General features: G+C 39.2%; 1 protein-coding gene across 6 annotated transcripts in view; it reads left to right on the top strand.

Moving 5' to 3' along the window:
- The first annotated feature begins 30 nt into the window (after window positions 1–30).
- The window catches only part of PEX1 (peroxisomal biogenesis factor 1), a 39959-nt gene continuing 24074 nt past the window's right edge, over window positions 31–15915 (top strand). For 5 of the 6 annotated variants that reach the window (XR_004433154.1, XR_004433153.1, XM_033193740.1 and 2 more), the window contains exons 1-8: window positions 31–249; window positions 3692–3835; window positions 6853–6936; window positions 7680–7794; window positions 7893–8659; window positions 11915–12034; window positions 14177–14300; window positions 14833–14936. Coding sequence is in view for 4 of the 6 variants with exons in the window: in XM_033193740.1 (XP_033049631.1) it covers window positions 121–249; window positions 3692–3835; window positions 6853–6936; window positions 7680–7794; window positions 7893–8659; window positions 11915–12034; window positions 14177–14300; window positions 14833–14936 (1587 nt within the window). In the remaining 2 variants the exon portion in view is untranslated. Of the gene's footprint in view, window positions 250–3691; window positions 3836–6852; window positions 6972–7679; window positions 7795–7892; window positions 8660–11914; window positions 12035–14176; window positions 14301–14832; window positions 14937–15915 lie in introns of all 6 variants that reach the window. The other variant, XM_033193743.1, reaches the window with a different exon arrangement.

The following is a 15915-nucleotide window of genomic DNA, read 5'->3' as shown; positions in this document are numbered from 1 at the left end:
GGGCGGGGCCGCAGGGGGCGGGGCCGATCGATCTCCTCCGGTTCCGACGTCCTCGGCCTGCTGGGTCCCGTGTCCTTTGCGGCGCTAGGGTGGGCAAACCCAGAGCGACGCTTCGGGACGATGTGGGGCAGCGATCGCCTGGCGGGTGCTGGGGGAGGCGGGGCGGCAGTGACTGTGGCCTTCACCAACGCTCGCGACTGCTTCCTCCACCTGCCGCGGCGTCTCGTGGCCCAGCTGCACCTGCTGCAGGTAACGTGCTGGCCCCGGGCCACCTGATCTTCAGCCTGGGGTCGGACAAGGCCGAAGCCTCTCAGGGACGCGGCGGGACACCAGCTGCCACCCGGGCGCCGCCGAGACGCACAGAGATCAGGGTCCCTCGACGGCAGGGCCCTTCTGGGTAGTCTCTGCCTCCCGCAAGTCCAGTGCAGCCCTGGACTCGTCTTATCCCAGGTCTTTTCACTTGGTGAAACTGGGCCTAGAAATGTCCTAATATTCTACCACTGTTTTTATAAATATTCCTCATTCCAGGCTGGAAAAGTTCCTGAGAAGTGGTTTGTTTTTATTATTTTAAAAGGTGTTTTTCTTGCCAGTCATTTCCAGTTACCTGTGCTGCTGCCGTCCGGGCCGCGAGAGGGAGGCGCAGAGTTGTTGGTGGAGCCCCTGTCGGTCCCCGGGGACTGAGCACCGCGTCCCATGAGCGGGAAAGCTGAATACAGTGATGGTTCTGCCCTGCCTCCCTGACCCTCGGAACACAGCTGTAGTGTGTCAGGAACACATAACGTAGTTAAGATCACTTGAAGCTCTGCGATCAGTCGCCCTTCTGGACGTTGTGGTTGGGATGTTTCACAGTTCTAACCACCGGTAGAGATACAGCGTCCATATTTTCATAATTAAAAATAGAGGCACATGGTCTCACGGGTTTGAGTGTGGTTATGGGGGCAAAAGGACGGTGTATTTGAAATATTCATAAATCCTGGATGCATGATACCCACCAGTAGCTAATCTATGCAATGAATAAAGAGTTTGCAATAATTTCAAGCATCCCTTCTTTCCACTTGAATTACTTCTCCATTCCTAGGGGAAGATTTTTTTGGTCCATTGAAAACATGAGTTCAGCAGAATCTTCCTATCATCGTCGTTATTATTTTTTACTACTAAGTAGACAATCTTTTGGTTTTTGATGGGCTTTATGGTTAGAGACAAATCAGTCACTGCCACCAAGTTCCAGGTAGAAGTTGTTTCAGTGCTCTGTCAGCTTCGATGGGATTTTTCAACATATTTTCAAATCCGCTCATGATAGTAGGAATGCTTTCTTACAGTAACTCTAGTTTGATCCTAAGATGTAGTTGTTACCTTACATTCATGAGTGTTTAAGAATTTAGTGGTCTTGATCTTTGTTTTAAATTTTGAGCCTTTGAGAAGTATTTATAAGAATTAATTCATGTTACCTTACATTTGTCACTATTTAAGAATTTTGTGGTCTTGATCTTGTTTTAAATTTTGAGCCTTCAAGAAGTACTTATAAGAACTAATTCATGCGTATCTTTTTGAAATGTAAATGTCTTTAGCCCTGGAACAAATTGCTGTTTCTGTTCAGCCCATATTAGCAGAATAGGTCAACTTTGCTTTCTAATTATCAATGTAATAAGTTTATGACTTTATAGATTCCATAAATCTATACATTTATTTCTTGATGAATTATATAAATCCCAGCACTTTGAGAGATTGAGGACTGAGGTGGGAAGATCACTTGAGCCCAGGAGGTTAAGGCTGCAGTAAGCAGTGAGCTGTGATTGTGCCACTGCACTCGAGCCTGGGCAACACAGTGAGATCCTGTCTCAAGAAAAAAAATTCCATGTAAATGAATGAATTTGATATTTAATATTTTAAATTAATGAAAAATGTTCTGTAGAGATGTAGATCTTGCCATGTTGCCCAGGCTGGCTTTGAACTTCTGGGCTCAAACAATCCTGTCTCAGCCTCCCAAAGTATAAAGATTACACATATGAGCCACTGCGCCTGGCCTAATATTTTTAACTTAATGAATTTATTTTGATATAAATAAATTAATAACACTGAAGCTTCCTGATATAATAAGTCTTTTTGTGTGTGTGATGGGTTCTCACTCTGTTGCCCATGCTGGAGTGTAATGGCACTATCATAACTCACTGTAGCCTCAACCTTCCTGACTCAAGTGATCCTCCCACCTTGGCTTCCCGAGTAGATGGGACCACAGGTGTATGCCACCACACCTGGCTGGTTTTTCAAATTTATTATTGATACATATTAATAAAATTCTTTTTATTTTATAAATGATATATGTGGCTGGGCATGGTGGCTCAAGCCCCTGACAGTTTGGGAGGCCGAGGTGGGAGGATCACTTGAGGCCAGGAGCTTAAGACCAGCCTAAGCAACATAGTGAGATCCCATCTCTATAGAAAAAAAAAAAATTAGCTAGGTGTGGTGGTGTATGCCTGTATTCCTAGCTACTCAGGAGCCTGAGGTGAGAGGATTGCTAGAGCCCAGGAGTTTCAAGTTACAGTGACCTATGATTGTGCCACTGCACTCCAGCCTGGGCAACAGAGCAAAATCCTGTCTCAAAAAAAAAAAAAAAAAAAGTTTGAGAATGCTTATGATACAATATAAGTAGGGGAAAAGGATATTAAATTGTGCCTATATGAACACAACTATATGAAAAACTTGCACATAGAAAAAAGGATTAACAAGAAATAGACTAAATTGTTCACACGGTTTTCTTTTTTGTGGAGAGAATATCAGTAGTTCATTTGTTTCCTTCCAAGTTTATATATTTTCCAAAGTCTCTATAACAAGTTTGTAATTGTTTAATCGTAGAAAACCCTTTTTTGGTCCTTGGCCACAAACACGTTTTATGTAATTGCTCTTTTAATGAGAATAAATGTTATATTTTGCTTTGTTTAAAACCTATATTCCCATAGTTATATGAGCCCTTACAATTATTAAGAGACTGCATAATATAACGTTTCTGGAAGGGTATAGAAGAAACAGCAGTAATTACCTCTGAGAACAGGGACATGGCTTCACATTTTACCCTTTTGTACATTTTGTGCTTTTGCCACATGCATTTATTGTTATTCCAATAAATAAGTAAATAAATATGGATTGCATACTCCATCTGGTTGGTATTTCATAATTCTAAAACTATGTTGCTACATTTTTAAAGATGATATATGTTTCTACTTATTTATATGTTAAAATAGTAAATTTATAGTTTATTTAATAGTTTCCCTATTGATAGACATTTAAGACAGTCTCAAGTGTTTACTATTATAGAAAATACTGCACAGATAGCTTTTGCTGTAGTTTCTTTTTTCTTTGAATAATTAATTGGGAATAAATGCTCAAATAATTATATGTGGCTCAACTGCTATGTAAGTGTATTGACTGACCACTGCCATTTTGAATTCTGAAAGGGTTGATTAAATTTATAACACTACCATAAGAATATAAGGGTATTGGCTTCATTAGCATCACCAGCATTGGATGTTGGAAATGATTATAGATTTTTTAATGCTACAACAAATGTAGATAACAGAGAACTATCTGTAGAACTCTTTTTGTACGTGTGAATTGAAATAATAGTTTATTTTCATGTGAATCCAGAAAAAATGTATATGAAAACCTTTTTTCCTCTCATTTCTTATCTGAATAGAATCAAGCTATAGAAGTGGTCTGGAGTCACCAGCCTGCATTCTTGAGCTGGGTGGAAGGCAGGCATTTTAGTGATCAAGGTGAAAATGTGGCTGAAATTAACAGACAAGTTGGTCAAAAACTTGGACTCTCAAATGGGGGACAGGTAAGCACATGTGATGGCAATAACTTTCTTCTAATGTCACATAATATAGCAATAGAAATAAAATAAAAAGTTTAGATTTTTTGTTAAAGGAGGTGAGATGACACCTAATTTGTATGCTATTATGTAACTAGTCTAGTCTATTGAAGCTGACTGTACGCTGTGTTTAGTATCTTGTATTTTACCATACTCCCTACTTGCTTCTTATTCTACTATTTAACTCATTTTCCACATTCCCTAATTTTGGTTTCGTGAAATTATTTTTCCTTTTGAATTACTAGGTTCTACTTACTATTATTGAACTTCATTTCTGATATATTTTATAACCTTCCATGGTCTCACTTGATTAAAAAATTCAGCTGGGTGCGGTGGCTCACACCTATAATTCCAGCACTTTGGGAGGCCGAGGTGGGCGGATAACTTGAGGTCAGGAGTTGGAGACCAGCCTGGCCAACATGGTGAAGCCCCTCATCTCTACTAAAAATTCAAAAATTAGCTGGGCATGGTGGCAGGTGCCTGTAATCCCAGCTACTTGGGAGGCTGAGGCAGGAGAATTACTTGAACCTGGGAGGCATAGGTTGCAGTGAACTGAGATTGCACTGCTGCACTTCAGCTGGGTGACAAGAGTGAAACAATGTCTTGAAAAAAATAAAAAATAAAAAATTCTACAACAGAGGGTTATTATTTTTCCATTTTTGTCTTCCCTTATGGTTGAATATGCTTAGATTATAAACCTGAAAGCTTAAATACCCATGTCTATTTTTTGTTTTCTTATGTTTATCAAGTTATTCCTTTAAACATTTTCTAAACTGTAGGAATAATATGAGGCTGGGCTCAGTGGCTTATACCTGTATTCCCAGTGCTTTGGAAGGTGAAGGTGGGAGGACCACTTGAGGCCACGAGTTCAAGATTAGCCTGGCTAGGCAACATAGCAAGACCCTATCTCTACAAAAAAATAAAAAAATTAGCTGGGCATGGTAGCGCATGCTTGTAGTCCCAGCTACTCAGCAGACTGAGGTAGGAGGAATGCTTGAGCCCAGGAATTTGAGTGACCTATGATTATGCACTCCAGCTGGGGGCAACAGCAAGACCCTGTATCTTAAAAGAAGAAGATGTAGTAATAATATGTATTCATTATAACTGTTTTACCATTGAAAGTAAAAAATGAGTTTTTACCTTTCCCCAGTCCCATCCTCAGAATGAATGTCTACTATTTTGGAGGATCTCAGTAGACCTTTAGGATTGGAAGAATGAGATCATTCATATTTTCTGCAATTATTGTCCCACAAAATATTTCAGATACCTTTCCATGTATTACAAACAATGTGCATTTAACATGTCTCTCTTTGTCTCTCACTCTCTGTGTCTTTATGATCCTCTGCTGCAGCCCTGCCACTGAGACACTATCTCCTGAAGAATCACTGATAGGAACAGAAAGTGGACTGACTAGCCCAGGAGTCCTTAGCTTCTTAGGGGGCAGGAGCTGCTTTGTGCTTTCTCAGAATCAGATATATATGTGGACTGAAACATTTAAAAACAGAATAGCCAAGGGTGCTATACATTTAAAACTTATATAGATGAGGCTACACTGCTATTACCAATTTCCCGTGACAATACACGAGAGTGCCATGTCTTTTTAACTTGTTTTAAGCACAGACTAATCTTGTTTATGCATGTTTTTGATGAGAAGAGACTAGAGAAATCTATAAACCTAGCACTAGTCCCTTGCATACTCTAAATTGTTGCTAGAATCTTAAAATTTTAGCGCCAGATGGACCTTAGAAATCATTAACTTTGGTGCTTCGTTCTACAATACAAGGAGATGGAATATTTTACCCAGGATTGCTTAGCAAGTTACAGTTCTGCCCTCTGAGTACCCGGCGCTTCCCTGTGGGCATCAACTTCCTGATTTTCAAGTCTTAATTAGTCTCTGAAGAATCCTACTTGTTTTTAACTCCCCTTTGCTTTGAAGTGACTTTACCTGATGTTTTTTAGATCCCTTATTGCAGCAATGCCACTAAGAAACTGAGTCTCTAGCTTCTTGGTGGGCAGGAGCTGCTTTGTACTTGTACTTGTACTCAGAATCATCCTTTTCAGTAAGGGAGATATTGAAGAGAAATTTACTGAGGAGTCTGGGGATGAGGCACTCAGGGAAATTCTGCTCCAGTCCACAAAAGCAGAGAGGAAGAGTTGGTTAACCTAGAGTATTTAACATGCAGAGGCTTTGGATTTTACTCCCTTAATCCTTGGAAATGCCTATAGAAGGGGAAAGGAAATAAGATGGTGGCTCCAGCTTATAGACATACTAGTGTTTTATAAATTTAAACTATAATGAGAGGGTATTATTTGTTTTACTTAACTTTTAGCTGTGAAGGATTATACTTCTAAATATTTGTCTCCAATGTCTATTTCAGTGTATTTTTCACTTTTCTTGAAGCAGCATGGCTGTTGCAAAACTTCTAGAAATAATGAGAATATTTACATATTAGATCAAGCCATAAATTGATGATATAGTCATTTCTTCTTATATTTTTTACTTACATTTTTACATTTTAGTGATTACTTTCATTTTTGAAAAATGTGTCGTGCTGAGATGTATTTTTCTTCATTCTGTAATTAGTTATGAAACAGTTTTTCCTCAAATGCTGAGTATATCAAGTCCTGGATAAGAATAAGTACTCAATAAATATTTGTCACATGAAAGACTACACATATAGCCAGGCACAGTGGCTTGCACCAGTTTTCCCAGCTACTCAGGAGGCTGAGGCGGGAGGTTTGCTTGAGCCCAGGGTTTCCAGGCTGCAGTGAGCTATGACTGTACCACTGCACTCCAACATGGGTGACAGAGCCAGTCCCCAGCTCTCAAAACAGAAAGACTACATAGACTACATATACACTCCCCTCCAAAACACACACACACATCTACTTACCTAAAATGGTAAGAAGATAGCTTCTTATTTTCTAGTATATGACACATAAAAGTTTTTTAAAAGTAGTTTAAAATTTTTAATTTTTTCTAGGTATTTCTCAAGCCATGTTCCCATGTGGTATCTTGTCAACAAGTTGAGGTGGAACCCCTCTCGGCAGATGATTGGGAGATACTGGTAAAGAAAACCAAATAAGAACTCTCTCATTTAAGGTTAAATTACTTCACAATATCAGTGTCTTTAGATTTCTCTTCTCTAAGCTTTATTATATATTCTGAGTTGGTTTTGAATTATAAGAATGAATTGGGGCCAGCACAGTAGCTCATGCCTATAATCCCAGGACTTTGGGAGGCCAAGGCAGGTGGATTGCTTGAGACCAGGAGTTCAAGACCAGGCTGGGCAACATGGTGAAACCCCGTCTCTACTGAAAATACAAAAATTAGCTGGGCATGATAGTGCGTGCCTTTAGTCCCAGCTGCTTGGGAGGCTGAGGCAGGAGGATTGCTTGAGCCCAGAAAGCCAAGGCTGCAGTGAGTCAAGATCATGCCATTGTACTCTAATTTGGACAACAGAGTGAGACCTTGTCTCAAATAAAAAAAAAAAAGAATAAATTGATAGAGATCTAATGTACAACCTGACGACTATAGGTAATAAAATTGTATTGGGGATTCATGTTAAATGAGATTTTAACTACTCTTACCACAAAAACAAAAAAGTGGGTAACTGTGAGATGATGTATATGTTAATTTACTTCACTATAGTAACCATTTTACTATCTATATGTAGCTCATAACATCATGTTGTATATATTAAATATGCACATTGAAATTTCTTTTTTAAAAATGAATTGAGATTTTTCCTACTAGACATGGAATGGACAAAATGTAAAGTGAGTTGATCTTTTTGTCTATTGGTTCTAGGAGCTGCATACTGTTTCCCTTGAACAGCATCTTCTAGATCAAATTCGAATAGTTTTTCCAAAAGCCATTTTTCCTGTTTGGGTTGATCAACAAACGTACATATTTATCCAAATTGGTAGGTGCTATTGTAATATTTGCTGTCATATTCTACACTATAGCATTGAGTCCAAAGTAGAAATGAATGTGCACTAATAAGCTTTATTTTCTACACAGTTGCACTAATACCAACTGCCTCTTATGGAAGGCTGGAAACTGACACCAAACTCCTTATTCAGCCAAAGACACGCCAAACCAAAGAGAATACATTTTCAAAAGCTGATGCTGAATATAAAAAACTTCCTAGTTATGGAAGAGACCAGAAAGGCATAATGAAAGAACTTCAAACCAAGCAACTTCAGTCAAATGCTGTGGGAATCACTGAATCTAATGAAAACGAGTCAGAGATTCCAGTTGACTCATCATCAGTAGCAAGTTTATGGACTATGATAGGAAACATTTTTTCCTTTCGATCTGAGAAGAAACAAGAGACATCGTGGGGTTTAACTGAAATCAATGCGTTCAAAAATATGCAGTCAAAGGTTGTTCCTCTAAACAATATTTTCAGAGTATGCAAATCTCAACCTCCTAGTATATATAATGCGTCAGCAACCTCTGTTTTTCATAAACACTGTGCCATTCATGTATTTCCTTGGGACCAGGAATATTTTGATGTAGAGCCCAGCTTTACTGTGACATATGGAAAGCTAGTTAAGCTACTTTCTCCAAAGCAACAGCAAAGTAAAACAAAACAAAATGTCTTATCACCTGAAAAAGAGAAGCAGATGTCAGAGCCACTAGATCAAAAAAAAACTAGGTCAGATCATAGTGAAGAAGATGAGAAGGCCTGTGTGCTACAAGTAGTCTGGAATGGACTTGAAGAATTGAAGAATGCCATCAAATACACCAAAAATGTAGAAGTTCTCCATCTTGGGAAAGTCTGGGTTAGTATAAATTTTATAACTTGGGAGAAATTTTATGTGGCTTAAACATTCCCAAATTATGAATTAGAATAGTATTTCATATATAAGTTGAAAATCAATTAAAAAGAAACACAGTGCCTAAAGCTTTGGGGGACACATTTACTCTTTGCAGTAAAGTCCTTGTATGGATAAAGATAGTGTATTTTCTGGCCAAGTAAGCTTGAATAGGTACAAGCTTAGGTAGGTTCAGGCCCAGAGAGGTCAAAATTACTTGCCTGAGATTGCATAGTTAGTAAGTGTCGATTCAAACCTAGGCAGATTGACTTGGGGGTTCATCAGCATGGAGTGCCCTACAAAGCCTCCCACCTTTAATGCTTGCAGATTTGTTCCCCAGTTACCGAAAGCATCTTGTTAATACTTAGGGAAAAGGGCCAGTATAGGGAGAAATCCATGGCATGAGGTAACCTTCCTGCTGCATGTGGTGGCACCTGGGTTGGAATGCATCCAGAAGCTGCTTACCCTGCTGGTGTCTGCTCTTTAATTTGTGTATAACAGAGAGGAAGTAGACATGGCAACTAGTGTTCCAGCCCCTCATCCTGGCCACAAATATTAATGCTACCTTTATATGACGTAAGTCACTAGTCCATTTATTTGAACCTAAATTTGAACCACTGCAAAGTAAGACTTCATAGTGATAAAGAGAGGAACCTGTTAGGAAAAGGAATAAAATAGAAAGGGAAGGTTGTCTCCTTTTGTAGATTTTTTTTTTTCTCCAACAGTTTTACCTGTGACCTTTATGCAAATAACTGGCAAAGCATTAATCTCTTTGGCCTACATCATTTTCTTTTCTTTTTTTTTTCTTAAATGGAGTTTCATTCTTGTTGCCCAAGCTGGAGTGCAGTGGCGTGATCTGGCTCACTGCAACCTCTGCCTTCCGGGTTCAAGCGGTTCTCCTGCCTCAGCCTCCCGAGTAGCTGGGACTACAGGCATGCACCACCATGCCTGACTAATTTTTTGTATTTTTAGTAGAAACAGGGTTTCACTGTTAGCCAGGCTGGTCTCGAACTCCTGACCTCAGGTGATCTGCCTGCCTCGGCCTCCCAAAGTGCTGGGATTACAGGCTTGAGCCACTGCTCCTGGCCAGCCTACATCATTTTCTAAAGCTCCAGACCATTCTATCCCTTCCCTTCCCTTCCCTTCCCTTCCCTTCCCTTCCCTTCCCTCCCCTCCCCTCCCCTCCCCTCCCCTCCCCTCCCCTTCCTCTTCCTCTTCCTCTTTTCTTTTCTTTTCTTTTCTTTTCGAGTCAGAGGCTTGCTTTGTTGCCCAGGCTGGAGTACAGTGGCATCATCTCCACTCACTGCAACCTCCACCTCCCAGGTTCAAGTGATTCTCCTGCCTCAGCCTCCGGAGTAGCTGGGACTACGAGTGTGCGCCACCACTCCTGGCTAATTTTTGTATTTTTAGTAGGGACGAGGTTTCACCGTGTTGGCCAGGCTGGTCTTGAACTCCTGGTCTCAAGTGATCCACCTGCCTCAGTCTCCCAAAGTGCTGGGATTACAGGCATGAGCCACTGTGCCTGGCCTCAGATCATTATTTTCTGTTAGCTTTAAACTGTCCGTTCAGGGATCCCACTGCATTCTCAAATTCAAAATGTCTAACACTGAGCTTATGATTTAGCTGGTTCTGTCATTAGATGGGAATATCCTTTTATTTCCTTGAAATTATATGGTGAGAACAGGGAGAAGTGCTGATGGTAAAGTCCTGTGATTAAGATAGCAGTAAGGACTCAGCCCTTCCCAGTTCACTAAAGGTTGAAGAGCCATGGACAATGAGAAGTCACAGTAGGTGAAATCAGATACTAAAATGGACTTGGCTTGAGAGATCAAAATTGATCACTTGGTGATACAACTAACAAATTCATGTTCACTTGAACCTTTATTACCCTGTGAAGCATGGTGATTTAAAAAAACAAAAACAGGAAACTTGATTGTTAAATTCTTTTTAAGTCAGAATATGTACCTTAAGAGTTTTTATTTATGCTTTTGTCTACCATTAATATGTCTGCACATGCTCTTTAGAAGTTAATAAAGTCATCTTTATGTCTTTCAGTGCTTATATTTGAGAAGTTGAGAGAAATTTTTAACATCATTATTGAGATATATATATATATATATGTTTGTTTTTTGTTTGTTTGTTTTTTTGAGATGGAGTCTCACTCTGTCGCCCAGGCTGGAGTGGTGGCATGATCTCCACTCACTTCAAGCCCCGCCTTCCAGGTTCAAGTGATTCTCCTGCCTCAGCCTCCCAAGTAGCTGGGATACAGGCTACCACCACCACGCCCGGCTAATTTTTGTAGTTTTAGTAGAGACGAGGTTTCACCATGTTGGCCATGCTGGTCTCAAACTCCTGACCTTGTGATCCGCCCACCTCAGCCTCCCAAAGTGCTGGAATTACAGGCGTGAGCCACTGCGCCCAGCTGAGATAAAATTTAAAGTGTACAATTCAGTCATTTTTAGTATATTTATGCTAGTTGTACAACCATCACCACAATGTAAGTTTAGAACATTTTCGTTAGGGGGTGGGAGAAATTTTACTCTTTGCTTTTTAGATTAAGTTTCTGTCTGGATTTAATCATTTAATCAGACAATCAGGCAGATCATCTGTGATTAGTTTTGGCCATTCCAGCTTCTTCACTGGTTGTCAACTTTCACAAATAAAGGCTTCTCCAAGATTAGAAATAACATTTAATTTGAATGTAAATGTACCATAGTTTAAAAGATGGGTTTGGTGGGTACAGTCAAATACATTCATTTAAAGCTCTAATTCTAAAGATTATGTAAAGAAAAGGAAAGAAATGTAGGGAGAAGATTGAAATGTTCATGGTATGACAATATCTGAATATCCATCTGGTTACACTGTTGATATCTGAATGTTTGTGTCCTCAGATTCATATGTTTAAATCCCAACTCCCAAGGTGATGGTATTAGGAGGTGTGGTCTTTGGGAAGTGATTAGGTCATGAAGGTGAAGCCTTCATGAATGGGATTAGTGCTGTTATAAAAGAGAACTGTGAGAAATAAGTTTCTGTCATTTGTTAGCCACCCAGTTTAAGATATTTTGATATAGCAGCCTGCATGGACTGAGACAACTATGAGTTATTATGATAGCTTCTGTTATTTCACCTAAATTCATAGAAGCTAATATATCAATATTTATGCTATGAAATATTTCTTAAGCTTTGAATATATTTATATTTTTGTTTATTTTTAAATTTCAGATTCCAGATGACCTGAGGAAGAGACTAAATATAGAAATGCATGCCGTAGTCAGGATAACTCCAGTGGAAGTTACCCCTAAAATTCCAAGATCTCTAAAGTTACAACCTAGAGAGAATTTAGTGAGTTCAAATATATATGTTACATCAAAATTCTTTTACATGTTTTGTAAGATTTCTAATTGCTTTAGCTAAGTAATAAGAATGTTGTATTCCTTTTTGATACAAGTCTTTTTTTATTATGTTAAACTATATATAATATAAAATATGCCATGTTAGCCATTTTTACGTGTATAATTCAGATACATTAATTACATTCATAATATTGTACAACCATCATCACTATCTATATCCAGAACTTTTCCATCACCCCAAACAGAAACTTGGTACCCATTAAACAATAATTCCCCATCTACTCCTTTCCCCAGTCCCTGGTAATCTCTAATGTATATTGTGTCTCTATGAATTTACTTATTCTAGATATTTCATATATAAGTGGAAGTATGCATTTGTCTTATGTATCTGACTTATTTCATTTAACATAATGTTTTCAAGACTCATCTGTGTTGTATGTATCAGAACATCATTCCTTTTCATGGCTGAATACTATTCCATTGAATGCATATACCATATTTGTTTATCCATTCATCTGCTGATGGACACTTGGGTTGTTTCCACATTTTTGGCTGCTGTGAATAATGCTACAGTGAACACTGGTGTACAAATATCTGTTTGAGTTCCTCTTTTCAGCTCCTTTGGGATATACCTAGGAATTATGTTTAACTTTTTGAGAAGCTGAGAAATCTTTAATAAATTATAACACAAATATGTACATTTGCCAATGCAAATATGAATATTTTTTGCTTTCTTAAGAGGTTGCTAATTTTGCCACACGGTTGTAATTTAAAAAAATTGTCCCATGTTGTTTCAGTATTAATATTGTAGCCTAAAAGAGTGCTAGACTGTTTTACTTTTCTACTCAGTTAATTCTTCGGATACTGGTAGAGTCAGGAAATGAGATATTGAACTTAAAGATCTTTGTAGTTTGGGTCCAGTGGCTCACACCTGTAATCCTAGCACTTTGGGAAGCTGAGGTGGGAGGATTGCTTGAGGCCAAGAGTTTGAGAACAGCCTGGGCAACATAGCAAGACCCCATCTCTACAAAAAAATGTAAAAAAAAAATTAAGCCAGGCGTGGTAGCTCACACCTGTAATCCCAGCAGTTTGGGAGGCTGAGATGGGTGGATCACTTGAGGTCGGGAGTTGGAGAGCAGCCTGGCCAACATGGTAAAACCCCATCTCTACTAAAAATACAAAAATTAGCCGGGTGAGGTGCTAATCCTGTAATCTCAGCTACTCAGGAGGCTGAAGCAGGAGAATCACATGAACTGAGGAGGTGGAAGTTACAGTGAGCCTAGATCTCACCACTGCACTCCAGCCTGGGTGACAGAACGAGACTCTATCTCAAAAAAAGTAAAAATAAAAATTAGACACATGTGGTGGCACATGCCTGTAGTCCTAGGTACTCAGGAGGCTGACTGAGGTGGGAGGATATCTTGAGCCCAGGAGTTCAACACTGCAGTAAGCTATGATTGTGCCACTGCACTGTAGCCTACGCAATATCTCAAAACAAATTTTTTAAAATAGATTATTAGGCCAGACATGGCGGCTCATACCAGTAATTCCAGCACTTTGGGAGGCCAAGGCAGGCAGATCACCTGAGACCAGGAGTTTGAGAGCAGCCTGGCCAACATGGTGAAACCCCATGTCTACTAAAAATACAAAAATTAGCTGGCAATGCCTGTAATCCCAGCTACTTGGGAGCCTGAGGCAAGAGAATCGCTTGAACCTGGGAGGCAGAGGTTGCAATGAGTGGAGACTGCACCATTGCACTCCAGTCTGGGCGATACAGTGAGATTCTGTCTCAAAGAAAAAGGAATTTGTTTTCCTGTCTTTATAGTAGAGGGAGGAAAGGGAGAATGGGGTTGGAGTGGTTACTGAGTGAGCCAAATTATGGTAGGTGTATCACTGGGCTTAGAGAAAATGAGCATTTAAAACTTTTCCACCTAACAGATGTTTCTTCAGGCTACACTGCACTCATTGTGCTAACTGTAATGTCAAATCCCAAACCTGTGCCTATAGAATATGAACATCCTTCATTGGATTTGTTTGGTAAGGCTTACACTTTGTTAGGAAGATAAGATGTTAAAATAAGGGTGTTAAGTTCAGTTATGAGGATAATTCATTACTATGCCTTTTTTGGCAGCCTAAAGACGTAAGTGAAGAAGACATAAAAATTGTGTTTTATTCATGGCTACAGCAGTCTACTACCACCATGCTTCCTTTGGTAATATCAGAGGAAGAATTTATTAAGCTGGAAACTAAAGATGGTGAGTACATTTGTTATTTTGACTTTTTTTTCTATTTAAATAGTGGTACATTTTTAATTGTTCTTGCAACCTGTCATACATGTGAACAGTATGTGAATAGTGAAATGTAATTTTGATAATTAAACAGTAGATTTTATGTATTGAAAAATATATTTGGCTGAGTGCAGTGGCTCACGCCTGTAATCCCAGCACTTTGGGAGGCCGAGGCAGGTGGATCACTTGAGGCCAGGCAGTCGAGAGCAGCCTGCCAACATGGCGCAACCCCATCTATACAAAAAAATACAAAAATTAGCCAGGCGTGGTGGTGTATGCCTGTAGTCCCAGCTACTTGGGAGGCTGAGGCGGAAGGATCACTTGAGCCCAGGAGGTCCGTGTTCATGCCACTGCACTCCAGCCTGGGCAACAGAGCGAGACCCTGTTGCAAAAAAAAAAAGAAAAGCCTTTAACTTAAATAAATTTGACACTGAAAATCTTAAATTATTTCATCTGTGTTTCAATACTAACTCTGCATTTATTACTTTCTTTTTAATAGGGCTGAAGGAATTTTCTCTGAGCATAGTTCATTCTTGGGAAAAAGAAAAAGATAAAAATATTTTTCTGTTGAGTCCCAGTTTGCTGCAGAAGACTACAATACAAGTAATAGCATATTATTGAATATTTAATAAAATACTATTTGTTACATATGATCGATAATAAAGTATGAATTTCCTTGTAACATCTTGCATTGTGAAGTGTATTAAAAACCAGGTAGGAGTAAGGAATAACTTGATTTAAAATATTTTATTTTATTCTGTAATCTCTTTAAAGTATCTGTAAAAATTATTGACTTACCCTAAATTTAAAAATGAATGCCTTAGCACAGTTAAGTTCCAAGAATAGAGTTGATCGTGTTAACTGGTAAATGGATCATGATTTAAAATTCTTCTAGGATTGAAACAAATGAAAACGTAGTTTTAAGGGTTTTGATTTTTTAAAATTCCTATTTTTACATGCAATTTTACTGTACAACCCATCACATTTTGACAGTTCTTAAATTTGCAACTCTTCAGAAATATTATCAGATCACTTTTCTTTGTTTCCATAAGTTTTTTTTTTTTTTTTTTTTTTTTTTTAAAGACAGTGTCTCGCTTTGTTGCCCAGGCTGGAATGCAGTGGCACGATCATGGCTCACTGCAGCCTTAACCTCCCAGGCTCAGGTGATCCTCCCACCTCAGCATCCCAAGTAGCTGGGATCACAGGCACATGCCATAATGCCTGGCTAATTTTTGTATGTTTTGTAGAGATAGGGTTTCACCATGTTGCCCAGACTTGTCTTGAACTGCTGGGTTCAAACAATTGTTCTGCCTTGCCCACCCAAAGTGGTGGGATTACAAGTGTGAGCCACTGTGCCCAGCTCTTCTAGAAGCATTTTAAGAGTGGTCTTTTTTTTTGAGACAGAGTCTCGCTCTGTCACCCAGGCTGGAGTGCAGTGGCACCATCTCGGCTCACTGCAACCTCCACCGCCCGGGTTCAAGTGATTCTCCTGCCTCAGCTTCCCTAGTAGCTAGGATTATAGGCAAATGCCACCATGCCCTGCTATTTTTTGTATTTTTAGTAGAGACAAGGTTTCACACCA

This window comes from Trachypithecus francoisi, unplaced genomic scaffold (genome assembly GCF_009764315.1).
Source record: "Trachypithecus francoisi isolate TF-2019V2 unplaced genomic scaffold, Tfra_2.0 Lachesis_group4, whole genome shotgun sequence".
Taxonomy (NCBI): domain Eukaryota; kingdom Metazoa; phylum Chordata; class Mammalia; order Primates; family Cercopithecidae; genus Trachypithecus; species Trachypithecus francoisi.
Note: the sequence above shows the minus strand (reverse complement) of the source record. Positions and strands in the feature narration are given on the sequence as shown.